General features: G+C 41.7%; 2 protein-coding genes across 2 annotated transcripts; both read left to right on the top strand.

Moving 5' to 3' along the window:
• Positions 1-182: 182 nt before the first annotated feature.
• trub1 (TruB pseudouridine (psi) synthase family member 1) lies at positions 183-4,250 on the top strand. The gene is made up of 8 exons (XM_028028342.1): positions 183-374; positions 446-544; positions 798-853; positions 989-1,070; positions 1,148-1,220; positions 2,963-3,102; positions 3,192-3,248; positions 3,332-4,250. Exons 1-8 carry the CDS (start codon positions 230-232, stop codon positions 3,511-3,513), a joined length of 834 nt encoding a protein of 277 aa, XP_027884143.1. The 5' UTR covers positions 183-229; the 3' UTR covers positions 3,514-4,250.
• A 5,858-nt stretch (positions 4,251-10,108) lies between these two features.
• hhex (hematopoietically expressed homeobox) lies at positions 10,109-17,095 on the top strand. Its single transcript, XM_028028340.1, has 4 exons — positions 10,109-11,050; positions 13,791-13,969; positions 15,829-15,879; positions 15,955-17,095. Exons 1-4 carry the CDS (start codon positions 10,630-10,632, stop codon positions 16,216-16,218), a joined length of 915 nt encoding a protein of 304 aa, XP_027884141.1. The 5' UTR covers positions 10,109-10,629; the 3' UTR covers positions 16,219-17,095.
• The last annotated feature ends 1,161 nt before the right edge of the window (positions 17,096-18,256 follow it).

Genomic DNA, 18,256 nt, shown 5'->3' with positions numbered 1-18,256 from the left:
GCTGTTTCATGCAGAAATATAGATCTTTCTTTATAATATAATGAATATCAAATATTTCATGTAATTTCAGTACTCACTGTTATATCTTATTTTGGAATTTAAAAGGCGGCAAAGATTGGAAGTCATTTTCCAGATGTGATTGTTTACTTCCCAAAACAGCAGAGGGCAGTAAAACACCATTAATTCGCTCTCCATAAAAGAAGAAGATGAACATCTCACAAAAACAAGCATGGCTGGGAATGTGAGCGGCGCGGCGGGACCAATAAGTTCTCTGTCTAAGCTTCAGTCTTTAAATGGATTGCTCGCCATATATAAGAAACAAGGGCCGACATCTGCTGATGTGTTAAACAAGTTCAAAGAGACTTTGCTCAGAGGTAAGCCTGCGCAAACAACAGCAACACGGAGGGCTACTGCTCATTAAAAGGCTTTACTTCTGTTCGTCCAGAGGCGGGAGTACAGAACCCAAACAGCAGAAAGAGGAAGAAGCAGTACCTGAAGATGGGCCACGGAGGGACCCTGGACAGCGCTGCCAGCGGGGTCTTGGGTAAGAGGCGTTCACTGTCCGCCAGGAGATGTGAGCGTTAGAGTTTCATTCCACTCTAATTCAAATAGGTACCTGCATGGCAAACAATGCGGCTGTCATAAATCATTCAGTCCAATTTAATTCAATTCAAAATGCCAAGTCCAATATAAGTAAGCTGGGTTATTTGATGAAAGAAGAAATCCTATACCATTAATTTTACGAGCTTCATTTTTTCCTGAAAGGAAGAAAACCATTCCTCACTCTTTTCTTTCAGTTGTCGGTATTGGGAACGGGACAAAAAAGCTCAGCACGATGTTGACTGGTTCAAAGGTGAGTTTGGTAAAACAGCATATGAAAGTGAGGCTCAAAGCAGCAACACTTGAGGATAAATTGACACTGTTTCTTAGCAACGCATCTAATCGAGGTTAGATTTTATTTTTGTGTACTCTAATTATATCCTTCAAGAAATACATGGCTGTGGGAGAACTGGGAAAAGCAACAGATACTCTTGATGCCACTGGAACGGTGATCATGGAGAAAGAGTTTGGTAAATGTTTCCTTTGCAGCAGAGTTCCTACAGGTTTCTGCAGGGCCATAGTAGCGTTTTCTGTTCTCTCCTTCTAGAGCACATAACCAGGCTGGACATGGAGGAGAAGTTAAAAGCTTTTACCGGTGACATCATGCAGGTTCCTCCACTGTAAGTAACCCCATCTGAACAGAGAGGTGTTTATATCGGAGGAGAAATTTACTCATCTGATGCTAAACAGGTGATTATCGGCAGACATGGGTGGGAAACTTACAAACCGGGAGGCTGGCCCCAGTAACAAGCTCTGTGTAGAAACAGGCCTGCTGGGACCTTCACAAGTCATCACATCCTTTAAACCTTTTAGCATTTGGTCTTGTCACAATCAGACTTTGAGAGATTTAGTGCTGCAGACCAGCTCCAGGTAGTGCATCATTTGGAAGCAGATGGACAATCTGTGGTCTTCAAAATGTTTTACAAATAACCTGAAAACTTCCTGATGTGTTTGTATTGGCTCCTTTAGAGTCCACTCGTAGAATCAGGTGTTTTGGGGAAATGCCATGTTAATAACAGGAAGGATTTTGCTAACTTTTGAGTCACTGACACAATAAATTAAAATGACAGCAGTAGGAAAGAAGTGTATAATCTAAATTACACAACAAGCAGGGGTTCACTGGGCAACAAGGCAAGATAAAGTTTACCTCATTAGTGCAACCAAAACATTTGGATATTTAGGCATGATGATGACCCAGCAAACCTCCCAACTGTACAGGACAGTCTTTGTTCCAGCTGCCAAATGAAACATGTTTGAGCTGAACGTCTTTATCAATATTTCCCCAAGGCTAATGCAATAACATAATATAGCAGGACACATGGTTTATTAGAACTTCATTCTTTTTTTTTTTAGATCTCGTTGCCAAAATGTTTTTTAATTTGGAGCAGTCCCACAAAATGTGTGTGTGTTTGTGTGTGTGATACATTTTCTCTATTTCTATTATATAGAAATAGAGAAAATATAACAATATAACAACATCTATTATATTTTGTTGTACTGATCAGATTTTTTTTAATCGGTTTTATTTTAATGTCAGGTCCTTCCTTCACCTTTGTGGCTGCTTGTCTGGGTACCGCTGTCGTTTCCCAGCCTGTCAGTGCAGCTGTTGGTGGGCCGTCCTCTCTCCAGGTCCACTTCATGGATTGTTCATGTGGTTTTAAAACCTAGCCCTGATTTGAACTTCTCCAGCTTTCTCCCTGAACTAAATTATGTGAGACATGAAGGTAGTCACATGGCTGTTGATGTGACTCCAGAGTCAGACATGAGTAGAGCGTATAAGGCAACAGTTGGATACTTAAATATTATTTTTATCAAAGTTTTTATCCATTTACTGCCAAATTACATCAGTCTCTCCAGTTTTGTGTGATTCTGTAAACATGGAAATGTATGCAAAATCAACACATGCTCACTTTTTTTGCATTAGTGCATTATTTATTTATTACGCTTATTCCAAATTTTCCACAATGATCAAAGACATTGGGTTTAAGTGGCTGCTTCCTCCCACCTGCAGATGGCAGTATGTCACATTTACTTCACTTCTGCCTCAGTCTACTGATGTCAAGTTAGTCTCTAATTGACATGATGAGTAACAAAAAGTCACATTTACTGTCGTCCAGAAGTCCAAACGTTTGAAAATGTCCATTTTCTTCCCCAATGATGCACTTCTTTGTTTTGATCTGTGAGATGGACTTTGTGATTATAATTTTGTGGCTCCTTTTACAAGACAATGTATGTGCCATGGAAACCGATGGGAGGGTTCCACGGAAACATGGGCATGTGCAGAAAACCGTATTTCCCAGATGAAGCTTATGTTGTCTGAACTCTAAAATTCTCAGTACAGTGAAGTTTTGTTGTTTGCTAGCTTCTCCGCCCTGAAGAAAGACGGCCAGCGTCTGTCTGTGTTGTTGAAGAAAGGTCACCAGGTGGAGGCCAAACCTGCACGGCCCGTCACCGTGCACAGCCTGACTCTGCAGGAGTTCAAACCTCCTCTCTTCACTCTCGGTTAGCTCAAACTGCTCCATCCACTCTGAGCTGTTCTGTGCAGCATGATGACTGTCATTCCTTCCCTTTCCACTCTGACTCTGTGACAGATATCGAATGCGGTGGAGGGTTTTATGTCAGAAGCCTGGTGGACGACCTGGGGAAAGGTAACGCTCCAGATGATCTCGGTGAAAGCATCGGAGCTAAAATTGGTGTTTTGTAACGTGGCTGCTGTGGTTTGGTGCTGCAGCTCTGTCGTCATGTGCTCATGTGAAGGGGCTGGTCAGGATGAAGCAGGGCCAGTTCACCCTGCAGGATCACGTGCTGCATGAGGAGCAGTGGACGCTGCAGAGCGTCGTTGGGGCGCTGCAGCCCTGCCCAGAGGAGGACCAGAGGACGGACTCTCCCAGATCCCCACAGATCCCTACCTAACAGCTGGCATCGGGCAAAAGGAAGAGCCGTTTGGTGCCATCCTCTACCTGCTTTGTCCTCCAGAGAGAAGATCAGATGTAAATATCTGAGATCGTTTGGTTTGTTTAGTGACTGGTGACAATAAACTGACTGATGGTAAAACCATCATTGCTCTCCTGGAGGTCAGTGGACTAGTCTGAACTGCACTGACTCTGCTTTTTGCGATTGGTTAAATATAATTATTGCTTTTGTTGAAGGTGCAGTTTAACTATTATTTGAATTTTTTTTTCTTTTACATATTTGTTAAAACTGTCACCATGTAGTGACAGTTTGACATAACCTGAAAATATCAATCTCCACCTCCTCCCTGAGCTATTATTGATCTGCAGAAATGCACCGTACCTGACCAAAAACAACCAATCAGAGCCAGGAGGCGGGTCTTAGCGCTATCAATGAATATCATGCACTCACTGATCAGTGCGCTAATGGCTGGAGAAATGACTTTACCTGCCACAGAGTGCCACATGAAATAGTGATTGACAACAGTAAGACCCTCCTGGCTCTGATTGGTCTCTGGGTTGTTGTTTTTTTGTTTGTCTCATATTGTCATGACATGGTGACAGTTTATACAAATATTACAAACTTAGAGCCTTAGGGACCATTATCCTCATTGAGCCTTTTCATTTCACAGCATCATTCAAATTAAGTTTATGGACTTTCTTGCTGTAATAAATGTCTCCACAAGAGGTCCCTACTGAGCCTTCTCTTTGTGTTTTGGTTGAACGTCTGCAGGTTCAGACCTCCAGCATCCTTCCTCAAGATAATCCTCATTCTGGACCCTGGGATTATCTTAGATTATTTTAGCTAAGCTTCAGGCTTCCTCCTTTCTGTGTTCAAGGATTGTTTTTTTTTTTATTCTTTCTTTCCATTTGTACAGATAGTTTCTCTCCTAATTGAAAGGGTGTGTGTGTTATCCAGCTTTAAACTGCAACATAATATCCAAAGTGACATACAAGTAATGAAAGAAAAAATAAGAGCAAACTGAAGAAAACGATGGGCATAGGATCAGATATTAGTTTCAAATTTGTCCTGGAGAATCTACCCTGATTGCACTATCGCTAAACAAGATGTATTTATGATTATTGATTTTTATTATTGAACAGCTACAGAGTTCTGTCAATGTGAAATGTTTAGAAAAATCAGGCATGAATATTTAAGACAGTAAAAGTGACTTTCCAGGTTTCCTGGTGGAATATATGTGAGCACAGTTGTTACAGAAATACATAAAAAATTGAAACAATCCCATCTCAATACTTTCATGAAACATTTCTGATGTTAGGAATCAGTGACCAATACAGACAGTCCAGTTTTTATCGGTTCACCAGGGCTGAGGTCAGTCTGATCTGTTTTGTTTGCGAAGCAGCAACTAAACGTCTCGTCATTCCTCCATGTTCTCCGTCTTTACAGGCTCTGCTGCTCTTCATCCGTGGATGTGATGGCTCTGCATTAAAATTCATCTTTTTAAAAGATGGGACGATTTCTTTTTAATTTAATTTTTTTTTGGTTCATCTTCATGCCAGTACCTTGCCTCCATTTTTCTGTTACCTGGTTTTGACCCATCCACTTTAACAGTGGGGAAAGGCCAGTTCAGTTCAAAAATACTTGGTGCGGAGAGAAAATCAATGTTGTAACCATACAGTTATCTTTAGACTAGTAGATGCAGGAAGGAAGGATCTCCTGTAGTGGTCTGTATTACAGTGACTCTAAGGCAGCCTCTGACTGAAGAGATGGTGGTTATATAATGTTGCCTGAAGAGGATGATCAGGGTTGTTGTTAATGTTCTTGATTTTATGAAGAATCCTGTTGAATGATTAGATTCAATAAGTGGATGTTTCCTCAGTTGGATGTCATGCATCATCCTGGCCTTGCAGACATTCTGGCAGCAGAGACAACAACCTGGTTCTGCTGCACACACCGACTGGCTTCTAGATCCAGCTGAGCAGAACGGACTTCTGATTGTTTTTAAAGCGCATTAAATAGTAATTTAATCAGGTTAGGTTTTCTTATTTGTATTTGTGATAGCGATACATGTGATTCCTGTTTGAATTGAGTGTTTGTTTTTTTGTAAGAGGAAAATAAGAGAAAGTAATGTTTCGTATTATAAACAAGTCCATGTTTCATATGAGCTGAGGTGAAGGAGGTTGGTGGTCAAGTGGAGAACTTCACAGTGTTGGGGTCAGTTGTGTGTTTGATATGTTACTCCTGAAACGTGTACTGCAGACATCACTGCACTATTAATGCATGCAACAGAACACACATTAAATAAATATATATATATATGAGATATATTGTATTTCAGGTGCTCGGTCCTCTTCAGTGGACGGTGTCCATCATTAGCATGTCCACATGTCCACCAGCTGAATCTGGTGTTTGAAGGTCCTGATCGCCTCTATAGTGACTCCCTGAAAGGACACAGGATGTAGACGGAGCCTCTGCTGTCAGACATCCACCGCTATAACTACAGATACTATATATATATATATATTAGTTATCTATATGGATTTTTGATGGATTCATTCAAATATTTGTTCTTATTAATATGCGAAATTTTTGTTTAAACTGAACGAATGAAATTATTATTATTATTATTATTAGAAGAAGAAGAACTTATACGACGTAACCTTGCTGTTTGTAGGGAAGACTCAGCAGCCATCAGTGATCACCATGAGGGAACACACCTGCAGACAGGTGTTACTCCATGACACACATCAACATGGAGGAAGGTGGCGCCAGCTGCCAGGGCGGATGGGAGAAGTTATCAGTAGATTTTGGACAGGAGTCTGACGCCAGGAGAGGCTGGTCGGATCAATATGCCGCAAATATTGGCCGCTGAGAGCTTCTTTTAAGTCTTCAAGGCCGCTCATTTGTGTGTTTGCTGACTTTATCTAAATTACGGCCGTTAGAAAGTAACATGTAGCGGAGCGCGCTTTAACCACGTTATCGAGCCACTGGATTTATTGTGGGGACCCTGAGGCCCTCCCACGCCGTGGTGGGGGGGTTAGTAGCTCTGATGGACAATAGCGCGTGCAGGAGGGGCGCCTGACGTGCCGTGTCCGTGCTGTAACTCTGAAACCCAGAAGTCCCAGGTTATTCTTTAACACTTACTGAAACCTCCTTGACGGAATAAACATGCACTTTGGGAGCCATTACAACAATTTGCATTTATTGCCATTATCATCACTTCACTGGTGATCTCCTGATGCATGAAATTCACGGGAAACCTCCAAACATTCAAATTATGAGTTAATCTCCCTCCATTCAGCTGCTGTCCACAGTGGATTGCAGCTGAAACCACTGTGGAAGGCGTTTAACGTCCACTAATAAAGATAACACTCCAAACTGTTTGAGACCTGAGGGTAAATCCAGGGCCAGTGTTGTGGTTTAACATGGCCTCCTGTCAACTGACAACCTTCGTTCTGCAGAAAGCATTGGTGCTGGCTGCTAGCAGATAGGACAGGTGTTACGCCAGATTCTGGGACCAGCACATATTCAGTTTGGTTTATTTAAATTGTTCCATTTCATGACAAGTGTTGCACAAGACAGTCAATTCAGCCATATTAACAGATTCTAAGCAAAATCTGTTACTTTTGTTATAAACCAATGCAGTCAAATTCAGTTTATTATTCCTATTGCTTCAGTTTTCTATCTAAGGAAACCCAGCAGACTGCACTCATTGACCTGTGATAGTAGTCATTTGCATTTTGTCGTTGGATTTCCCTCATACTGAGCAAGCATGTGGCGACAGTAGAGAGAAAGAAATGTCCTTTAACAGGAAGGAATCTTCAGTGGAACCAGAACTAGCCTGGCTGAATGTGACCTGCCGTCTGCAACAACCGACTCAGATTCTGAGAAGACAGAAACCCCAGAAGAACTCGTCTGATCCTGATAAATAAAGACTCTGAATCCTTTCTACACTCAGGAACTCTAGGATCCAGCAGTAGACCGGCAGTGAGAGCAAAGCGCTCTGTTAGAAACGTTTGGAACGATACAACGTCTGATGGAACTTGACTGGCTTGAAGAGCTTAACATGTTAGAAGACAAACTTCAGTTTCTGTTCTGGATTTCACAGGAAGTAAATGAAGGGAGGCTAAAATAGGAGAAATACAATCTCTCTCTTTTTTTTTACTTTAATCAGAACTCTTGCTGCGGCATATATTGTGGCTCCAGGGGGCGCTGTTAAAAAGCAGGACAGAAATACAGATTGCTACTGAATCAGAATCAGTTTTACTCGCCAAGTTTGTGCACACAAAGGAGTTTGACTTTTACTTTGCTGTTCAGTGTTCATCAGGAGGCAGCCTGACCCGTATGGGGTAGAAACTATTTTTTTTTGGCAGCCAGTTTTTACAAACTCCTGAAGGGGAAAGTTCCAACAGTTTGTGTCCATGATCTGTGGTGTTTGCAGAGATGTTAGCTGACCTTTTCCTGACCCTATACCTTTAAAAACCCTGGATGAAGATTGGCCCGTATGATCCTATTTGCAGACCTGATTGTTTGCTGCAATCTGGCCTGTCCTGCATGGTGGATGAGCTGAACCACAATGTGATGGACGAACACAGACACATGTAGAACATCACCTGCTCCTGCGTACTTCTTAAATTGCCGCAGGAAGTGCAGTCTCTGCTGGGCCTTGCTGGGCCAGTGTGCATGTGTGAGGAACAGCTCAGGTCTCGATAAAAAAAAAAGGCTCCTAGGAACCGGAAGTGATCCACTGTAGACACTGTGTTGTTGAGGACGGTGGGGAGGGAATTCTCAGGACCATCACCATCATCACTGTCTTGAGCACGTAAAGCTCCAGGTGGTTCTGGCCTCAGCACCTCACCTCTGAGTGAAGTCATTTTTATAGAGAGAAGAGGAGTGGGGAGAGAACACACCCTTGGGGGGCGCCAGTGCTGATGGATCTTGTGCAGGAGACGAAGCTGTCCAGCCACTGACAGGTGAGCATACTAAAGAGATTAAATTTTTACACTCTCAAATGTCTTAGAGGTCACCTGGAATAGTTTGATGGGAATATTAAGATTTTTTCTTTATTACGGTCACAGCTATGAAAATATGTAATCATATGTGTTCCGATCGTCTTGAGTCAATTATGGACAATCACAGAATCTGGTGTAAATCAGAGCAGAAAGCTGACCTGTGTCCCAATGTTACACATGAGTGTCTGGTGTAATGTTTGGTTATAGAGAGCAGTCACAGATAATCTCAGTTCAGCTGAGTTTATTCATACGCTAGAGTCAATTTATATATATTTAAAAAAGCCAAACAAGTCCAATACACATACAGTAGAGTAAAAGTTATTATAATTTAATCTTGGTATTTTACATTTCAAGCCAGTAGTGTACAGATAAAGATATGATTGAATAGAAATAATCATTATTTCCCCTCAGTAGGGAAATTCAGCAGCAAAGTGACTGGGCACCTTGAAGAATGTAGACTGATACAAATGTAGACATATAAAAACAGAAGAATAACCTAGACTGAATTTCAGAATCAGAATTTCCATTCAAACCCAGTAATGCAGTTCTACTCAGCTGATTGAAAAATAAAAACACAATACAAAACACATAAAACACTGTAGACATTGAATTCATTTTTTTGATTATTTGATAAAATTGATAGTAGAACATTTTAAAATGTGACTTCATAAAGTTGGATAATCTGTAGCAGACTTTTAGAATAAAGTCAATGACACAACGTAAGTGATTATTACCACGAAGTGAAGCTGCAAGTCAGTGACTATGTGCAATCTGCTGCTGGGTTTCCGTAGATAGAATTTTTTTAAACTAATTTGAATAATTAATCACTGTACTGAATTAATTAGAATGTATGTATGATTGAAATGAAATTAGTATTAAATTTTTTTGTAAAGTGCCTTTAAACAACATTTGTTGTGAATTGGCGTTATATAAATAAACTGAATTGGACTGAATTAACAGTCAGCTAAGTTTACCAGTGATTTAACACATTAGTGGAAAGACCGATAGTCTATTAATGCACAGAGCAGATCAACCTGGAGCCACGCCAGAGCTAACAGCCTATAGGACGACAGATCACTGCAGGTGCTGAATCTGATGACTTTGTATTTTTGTGTTTATGATGTAAAGCACTTTGAATGGCTTTGCTGCTGAAATGCGCCGTATAAACATGATTGACTGATCTGTAATCCAGACTCTTCGTAGAAATTAAGACTAAATAATAAATCACTTACAATTAAAGGTGTTTGTTTTTGATTAGGAAAGTAGTCAATAAAGGTTTTTCTTTTCTTCAAAAATGAATCCAGGTTACATTTTGACACTGAAATGAAGCTTCTGGTGGATAACGGAGCAACTCTGGCTCTGGAAAAAAAGTTCGTCTGATAATGGTTCTAAAACTATTTTGATATCTTAATAACATAAAAATGGGAACCATACTTAAAAAGCTTTGGTTTAAAAACACGTTTAATCTATTAACTCAGTTCTCGAAAACGATTCTTTTTCTAGGAACATACCTCTTTCTTTTTTATTCATCTTCTGTAAAAGATGCCAAATTAAGTCATTTAAATATGTACTTATTTTGTTGCCTTTCAGTTTAAGGCTGAACTTTAAAAATAGTTTCTTCTGGTCTGTAGCTGAGTGTTTAAAGGGATTCCTGCAGCCGTGTGTCATTACACTATACTGAGCTGCTGAAGCGATGTGACCACATTAACTATATTCTCAGTATTCATCTCATCCAGCTGATATTTGGGCTTTCAGATCTTAGATTCTCCTGAAAAGCAGAAAAAGAAAAAATAATCTCCCCTCACTGCGGGGCGAGTTTGGGTCTCAGACAAAGCCAATCAGAAACGGCCACCAGCCACCTGCAGGAAGTCGGCCGTCCATTTATCTCCTCCCTTCTGCGCGTGCAGTCAGATAACAGACCCAGCGGTTGGATCGAGTGTCAGCTGGCCAGCAGTCCGACCTGATGGGCACCAAAACACTGTAACTGCCCCTGCGCAGCCCGGGGACCCTCTTGGTTAGTGGAAGTGGGGAAAAGTGCGCTCAGCGTCAGAGCTGGGAGTTACAGAAGGCTCTGGATTGAAGACGTGAGGAAGGTGTTAGATTTATGCTAGAAGAGACGGAGAGACGCAGCGCGTCCGCAGCGGCACACACCATGAGCGTCCCGCTTTACGCACCGACCCCCATCCAGCCGGCTCACCCGACCCCCTTCTACATCGAGGACATCCTGGGAAGGACTGGCTCGGCCGCCATCTCTTCACCTTCGTCTTCCTCCTCCTCCTGCTCCACTCCGGTGATCCCCACACCAACACTCCCGTCAGCGAACTCCTCCTTCACCAGTCTGATTTCTCCCTATCGGACACCGATTTACGAGCCCACGCCGATCCACCCGGTTCTGTCCCACGCCGCGCTAACAGCGACTTACGGCCCCGTCGGAGCCTTCAGCGGCTCCATCTACCCGTTCCACCAGCAGCAGCACCGCTCCATGGGGGAGTACGCACAGGCGCTGCTCCGACAGGACCCCCTCGGTGAGCAGAGACCAGCGCGCCCTTTTCACTTTCTCCATTCTGACAGTTGTTTAACTGACAGCTGGTCTCTTTCCTTGTGCGTAAACTTTGTTCAGGGTGGATTCTTCCACTTCATCATCAAGTCCCATTGTTACTGTTACTGAGCAAAACTGTGTTTTCGGGTTTCCATTGACCGTTACATTAGTTTGTCTTCCCATTGTTTTGTGTGAAAACATATCTGGGTAAGGGTGTCTGAGTTAACATATCATCATTTCCCAACATCCATCCATCCATCCATCCATTGTCTGTTCACCCTTGTCCCTAATGGGGTCGGGAGGGTTGCTGGTGCCCATCTCCAGCTACGTTCCGGGCGAGAGGCGGGGTACACCCTGGACAGGTCGCCAGCCTGTCGCAGCATTTCCCAACAATCAGGTCTAAATATGATCAATTCTAAATTCCGGCCTCTATGACTGTAACACCATTCTCTCTGACTCAGTGCAGGCGATTTTCTGCGTTAACAAACTTCGTTTCAGTGCCAACGAAACCGTTTTTGCATGAGTATCACGCTTGGTGGTGCATATCGAACTTCAGATCTTCTCCAGTTGCATGTTCGCTATGTGCAAAAACACATATACACACGCACGCACGCACGCACACATACACACCCACACACACACACACCCACCCCCACACACACACACACACACACTGTGCACAGGACCACAACCAGCTGGAGACTTTTGCACAGTTTTCCAAAGAGCTTCTGCGCATGATGGCTGACCACGCACACGTGAGTCACGCTGTTATTGTGACAGACAGTTAGGGCCACAATAGCTTCAGGCATATCCATTCAGCGCGCTGGGGTTGCGCTGGGGGCCCTGAGTGGCCGACCTTGACTTGTTCTCCGGGGGCCCATTGTTCTGGAAGATCAGAAGAATCTCCTCTATCATGAGCAGCTGACTGTTGGTCTGGAGACGTGATGATTGGTGTGATATCAAGCAGGCCTGGCTGGACTCGGCTGAGTTCAACTTAAATTAGATATGATTGATAGTGGGTACAGGACGGTCCTCTGAAGTATAGTGATTTTGGGTTAGTGAGCAAGCCGGGCCTTTTTCCGTTCATAGCGGAAGCTGTGAGCCTGTCGATAGGAGTAAATCTGCTTTCAGAAGCTGTTAAATGTTTTCCTGTCTCACCCCGGCCAGCCGCTTCCTCGGGAGGCCGCTGCACGCTGCTGATTATTTTATCGACATCCTCAATACAGACATATTCAGGAAACACTCGGCCTCTGATAGCCCGGGATCCGTTTTTCACATATTGTTGCACTTCCTCTGCCGGGCCCTGCGAGGATGTGGCTGACTTTCTTCATGGCAGGCGGCGAGGCAGAGAGAGGGGGCACGGGGGGGGGAGGGGGGGGGGGGGGGGGGGGGGGGGGCACAGAGAGGGGCCCCGGGCCCGGTGGGACCCCCACAGCAGAGATGGAACAAGAAGAGCCTCCGGGTTCCAGACTGTGAGTCGCATGACTGCGGCTCATAAACTGATCACCTCTAAAGAGACTCCACTTCAGTTTGTTGAAATTATGTAATAATCTGGTTATTTTAATGGAGGTCTATAATTATTATTTTTTAAAAGAGCCGCTTTGATGTCAAACGGGTTTATGCAAAAACTGCAACAAAATGTACTTTATTTTACTTGTAATAAAAAATATATAAAAGTTTGCAAATAACTCTAAAAATGGAGTTTTGTAGTTGTTTTGTAACAGTTTGTAATTGTTCCGCGGAGTTGATTTTAGCCTCCAGTGGGACTGATTCTTGTTTCTGTGTTTCACGTTCCTCCAGTTTTGTGATGATTAAACTGAAAACCGTCTGAGTGGCGATTTGATGCTGAAATCTGAACAGACGTGAGTCCAAAACGTCTGTTTTTGGTTTCTGAATGATTATTCAAACAGTTTATCATTTAACTAAAACCTTCACAAAGAGTCAACACGACTGGTTCCTCACCATCCACTGACAGGATGTGACGTGCGTTCGTTTGTTTGTTTGTTTTGCCTTATAAACTATTAACAGACATTAATAGAGAATAATTGCCGGATACTAGAGTTGAGCTTGTCTTGTATATCAGGCCACTAGCACCTTTTTTGGCCTTTCCACAGCCTTAGACCATCATTGTGGTCATAAGAGGGTGAAAATGCCGCAGATTGCATGAAAAGCTGCACATGGCATCATAGTGAGTGAGAGCAGAGGCCTGCTCAGTGGATAGCTGCCCTCCTCGTCTGTAATCACAGCAGAAAGCAGGAAGCACATGAAGCGGATATTTGGCCATAGTTTTCACTCTGTCACGACCTTCCTGAAAAGACAGCATGCAGCAGGCGGCTGGCTGCTGCTGTTTGTTCCACACCATTATTACTGGGAGGAAACTGCGCTGATTCCGCACATCTATGCGGCTCTTTTCTCTGCTGAAGCTCCCAGTATTGCTTTCCTAATATGGGCTTCCTGTATAATCCAGGATGCAATTAGAAATTCTAATAATCACATATGAAGCTTTGTTTTTGTTGTGTTTATTTCTTAATATTTTAATTTTAATATTGCGTTTCAGTTTGCTCTGCTTTCTGTCTGTATTGTTGAATTGTTGTTTTCCTGTGAAACATCTAACATCCAGCAGCAGCAGCAAAACTAAAGCGGGAACCGTCTGATTGGGCCGGGTCACCGAACAGAACCCAGCTGATAATGCAGGTGTGTGTGTGTGTGTGTGTGTGTGTATGAAGGGAAGCCCCTGCTGTGGAGCCCGTTTATCCAGCGGCCCCTACACAAGAGAAAGGGAGGCCAGGTCCGGTTCTCCAACGACCAGACCGTCGAACTGGAGAAGAAGTTCGAGACGCAGAAATACCTGTCCCCTCCGGAGAGGAAGCGTCTGGCCAAGATGCTGCAGCTCAGCGAGAGACAGGTGAGGAGGCCGAACCCGCCCAGAACCGACCGAACTTTGTTTCATCTCAGCCTTTTTCCTCCGGGAAGACGGGAGCTCTGTCTGTCTGGCTTCAATAATAATAATAATAATAATAATAATAATAATAATAATAATAAATAAAATAATTATTATATATATATGTACTGTTTAAAATATATATACAATCGAGAAAGGTTTAAAAATCCTATAAGCCGCTGAATGCACCTCAAAGTTATGCGGTTTTTTGTTTTTCATTTAGTCATAAACGTTAGCTTCGTATTCGATTTGAAAATAATATTTGATCTGTTTTTATCTAGACTTGGACAATTATTTCTCCCCTTTTTATTTCTGACCGGGACAAACAGCAACCCGACCCGCTGCGGCTCCGCTGGTTTTCACTGGCGCTAAAAATAAAAGACGATTATAAATCCAAATTTTCCATATGGGTATGAATAATTTTGGGATTACTAACTGTGAATGTACAATTTTTTTACGCTGTTTAAAACAATAGTTGTTTAATTTTAGAGTCATTTCTTAAAGGACTGACTGAACAGCCGTTCAGAAATCTCTCGTTCAGTTCGGGCTGGATGGCCATGACCTCCTGGACTGTTATCGTTCAGTCTTTTTAAGAGATTCTCATGCTTTATGTTTAGTGAAATTAAACTATTTTAAAAGTATGTTTATTATTATTATTTGACCTTTATTCATACAGGTTTTCTCATTCCAGCAGTATAACTCAGGCTCTCCGCTGCAGGTTAACCTGAGTAAATAAAAGCATCAAGTCTGATGAGCTGCAGGAGAATCCTCCGCCTGACGGGCGGGGAGGATTGTCCAAAAAATTCAAAAAATAGAAAAAATCAAACGACACAACTTTCGGCCAAGTCATTTATTTTGAGTTGAATTTTAATTTGACATTTTTCAATTCAAGTCTTTATTTTAACCATTAAATGAATCTATCCCATGTATCATTTTTGCATTTCCCGTTCACATTTTTTCACAACACTATAATTAATAAATGTTCTTTTTTTATTCCTTGATGTTGAAGTTTCAGGTTTCAGTGTTTACCAGTAAACTGACTGACATGAAGCGCTTTTCTAATCATCCCGACCAAAGTCCCATGCATGTGTCATGGTGCTTATGGCGTAAGCTAATTTGCAGCTCATGGGCTTTTCTAATCTAAAAACTATCAGTAAGTGAAATAGTAATTAAATGAAAGTTTAGAGCCCTCTGGGCAGCACTTTAGGCCTGCTCTTCCCACGGACCCACAGTGAGGGTCACAGTGAGCCTACATGAGGGTCATTCTTCTAAAATATCTACTTTTTGCCGATTTTACATCCAAAAACAAAACAAATCCAGCATGTCCACGTTCAATGTCCACCTGTCGATAAAACCAGCAGACAACAACTTCAAAACTAAGAAAATTACGCATTTATTATCATTGATAAAGCGAGGACAGGAACTGCCGTTCATAGCAATAGAAAAGCAATTCTATTTTCTAATAACTCTTTGACCTTTTATAAAATATATGAATTTGTGTCCAGTGGAAACAGGCAGTGAAGAGACAGCTAAGAATGATCAGTGATCATACGGGCTACTTTCTATTCTATTGTTTTTAAGCTAAGACCTAGCCTGTGTTTAAATTCTATAGCGATTATTATTTTTTTATTGATATTCTTATGCTTTATTATTTGATATTATTTTTAAATAGTACAAATTTGAATCACATCATAATTTGTCAACTTTGTTTTCTAAGTGTTAAACATTATATTGACTTTCTTTGTTGTTTAATTCTGAGAATGTGACAAATGAAAATTTGTGACATGACAGGCAAAGAACATCCGAGTGTTTTTGTGTTTCAGGTGAAGACGTGGTTTCAAAACCGACGAGCCAAGTGGAGAAGATTAAAACAGGTGAAGAGCTTTTTAAACAAAGTCAGCATAGAAACATCCGTGTGGGCTTTAAATCCATCTTCCTATCTGTGGCAGGAAAATCCCCAGGGCGGCAAGCGGGAGGTGGAGGACGACAGCGCGCTCGGGAGGAACTGTAAGTCGGATAAATTGACGGAGCAGGTGGGGATCCAGAGCCTGGAGCACCGGCAGACAGGCCCAACCCCACTCCTGACCCCCGGGGGTCACCGTGTGCACTCTGGGTCTGTACAGTCCCCCACGGAGCTGGACTCTGATGTGTCCGATGATTCAGACCAGGAACTGGATATAGAAAATAACAGTGAATTAACACTAAACCCATAATTGTGCAGCGTAGGTCAGACGGCCTCTCAGTGTTCTGGCTGGACGATGAACTCTGTTTCTAAAACTTGCTTTATGTGCCTTCCTGGGAAGTAGGAATGCAGAAATAAGTTCAAATAAAAGACTCAGCCCGGACTTGGAAATGTTTTCAGTTTTTTGACTGAACCTTGTATTGCTTTATCTCCAGCCATGGCTAATGCTGCTTTCTGCAGCTCTGATTCACAAATCTATTTAACATTCAGTCATCAGCGCTGTGTTTACCTCTTGTATATCATGTATAATAGTTTTTGGGTTGCATTAGTAGTGACTACTAACGATCACTGTAAATATATGGTATTTCCCTCTATCTTTTATTGTGTATGTTCAAATTGTTGTATACAAATGAATAATCAGTGAAGCTTACAATGTACTTTTGGAGTCATGTTTAAGAGTCCGTTTTCTTACCTGAATAAAAACATGTTAGCTTACATTTAACATAAATGTCATTTTTGTTAATCAGGACAAAACTGCTTTTAAAGAAAATCTATTTTTAATTTACCGTTAGCTGTATGACTGGATTTTTACAGTTTATGAACTTTAAATACATGAATAGTACTAATAAATAATAATAATAAATAAATAATAATCTACATTTAAATGATAAAATATATTAACAAAGGAAAAATGCCAATGTATATATTTTCTTAATATGATAACTGGATATTAATCCTGCTGTTTACATAGTTTTAGCTGACTGAGGTGCACAAATGTATTTGTATGAAAACTACTTTGAACCATATTTTTAATCAAATTAGATGTTTATCTCGATGTGCAAAATCTGTGCAGAGTTCAAAGAAGACTTATTTGTATGGATTTTAGTAAACTGACTTTGTTTCAGTTTCTGTTTTGTCTTTTTGCTCTTTATTCTTGTTGCACTATTGATCATAGAAAAGATTCCATAATCCCAAACATCTGAGCGACTCTGTCCAAATGTTCTTTAGCTCCTGTCTCAGTAATTGTGATATCACCAGAACACACACACACACTTCCATCTTTTAATTTAAACCTAATCACCGTTCTTCACTGAGCTGCTTCTCTTTGTCCCCAGATGTTGAAATAAAAACAGCCACAGATTAGCGAGCCATTCGGTCCATGTCGATTGTTGTCCCATCACCACATCCAACTTCAAATAGCTTATCAAGCTGCCATGCAAACAGTATGAGTGGGACTTTTTCAGTGAGTAGATTAGGTTAATGATTGAGTGAACCTTCAGAGAAGCAGGAACAGAGAGAGCTGATAGACATGCGACAAAAACCCGGGTTGTTCACATGCAGGACATTTTCACAGGAATAAAAAAAATGAGCAGATTTCAAAATAATCCTAAAAATTCTTTAAATGCAACCCAGACCTGTGACTGTGTGTGATAATGTGATGCATATCCAGTAATCAGCTTGTTTGGGTGACATTACTGCGGTTCAATGGCCTCCACATGCAGGACTATTCTACAGTCAACAGAACATTCATTGATCTCAGCTTCTGTATTGTGTAATGGTTCACAAATTGTGCAGAGTAAAGTCAACATTCGAAGGAAAGCACACACAGTTGGTAGGTGAAATGTTCAGCAGCCGTACACAAACACACACACACACGCCCACACACGCACACGCACACACGCCCACACACAAATACAAAGGATATTGATAAAGAAATCAGCAGTGATCACAGAGGTTTGTTTTCTGACATGATAAAAAAGAAAGCGGCTTTTATGTGAAGCTGATGGATTTAAGCAGAGCCAGTCTTCCTCGTTTGGTCAATTCAAGCACCAAATGAAGAACAAATACAAGGTGATTAGAGTCTAATGACTAATTCACACACATACATTTCAATGGAATGTTTGAAGAGGTAATGAATGAGTGAGGAGTATTGTCAGTCAGCCCAGTGTGTGAGGGCGAGGTGAAATCTGACTGTCAATGTTTCCCTATGAGAACACTAACTGTAATCAGAAAACAGACAGTTATGTCTTTATTCGTTCATATGTAACGCTCGACATGTTTAATGAGGA

The sequence above is a fragment of the Xiphophorus couchianus genome, chromosome 9 (genome assembly GCF_001444195.1).
Source record: "Xiphophorus couchianus chromosome 9, X_couchianus-1.0, whole genome shotgun sequence".
NCBI lineage: Eukaryota > Metazoa > Chordata > Actinopteri > Cyprinodontiformes > Poeciliidae > Xiphophorus > Xiphophorus couchianus.
The sequence above is the reverse complement of the archived record's forward strand: the minus strand, read 5'-3'. Positions and strand labels throughout refer to the sequence as shown.

Excerpts from the sequence above, each read along its gene's own strand:
- trub1 (XM_028028342.1), top strand. The coding sequence starts at position 230 with ATGGCTGGGAATGTGAGCGGCGCGGCGGGACCAATAAGTTCTCTGTCT. Across the intron at positions 545-797 it reads CGCTGCCAGCGGGGTCTTGG|TTGTCGGTATTGGGAACGGG; the intron begins GTAAGAGGCGTT and ends CTTTTCTTTCAG. Across the intron at positions 3,103-3,191 it reads ACCTCCTCTCTTCACTCTCG|ATATCGAATGCGGTGGAGGG; the intron begins GTTAGCTCAAAC and ends ACTCTGTGACAG.
- hhex (XM_028028340.1), top strand. The coding sequence starts at position 10,630 with ATGCTAGAAGAGACGGAGAGACGCAGCGCGTCCGCAGCGGCACACACC. Across the intron at positions 11,051-13,790 it reads GCTCCGACAGGACCCCCTCG|GGAAGCCCCTGCTGTGGAGC; the intron begins GTGAGCAGAGAC and ends GTGTGTATGAAG. Across the intron at positions 13,970-15,828 it reads TGCAGCTCAGCGAGAGACAG|GTGAAGACGTGGTTTCAAAA; the intron begins GTGAGGAGGCCG and ends TTTGTGTTTCAG.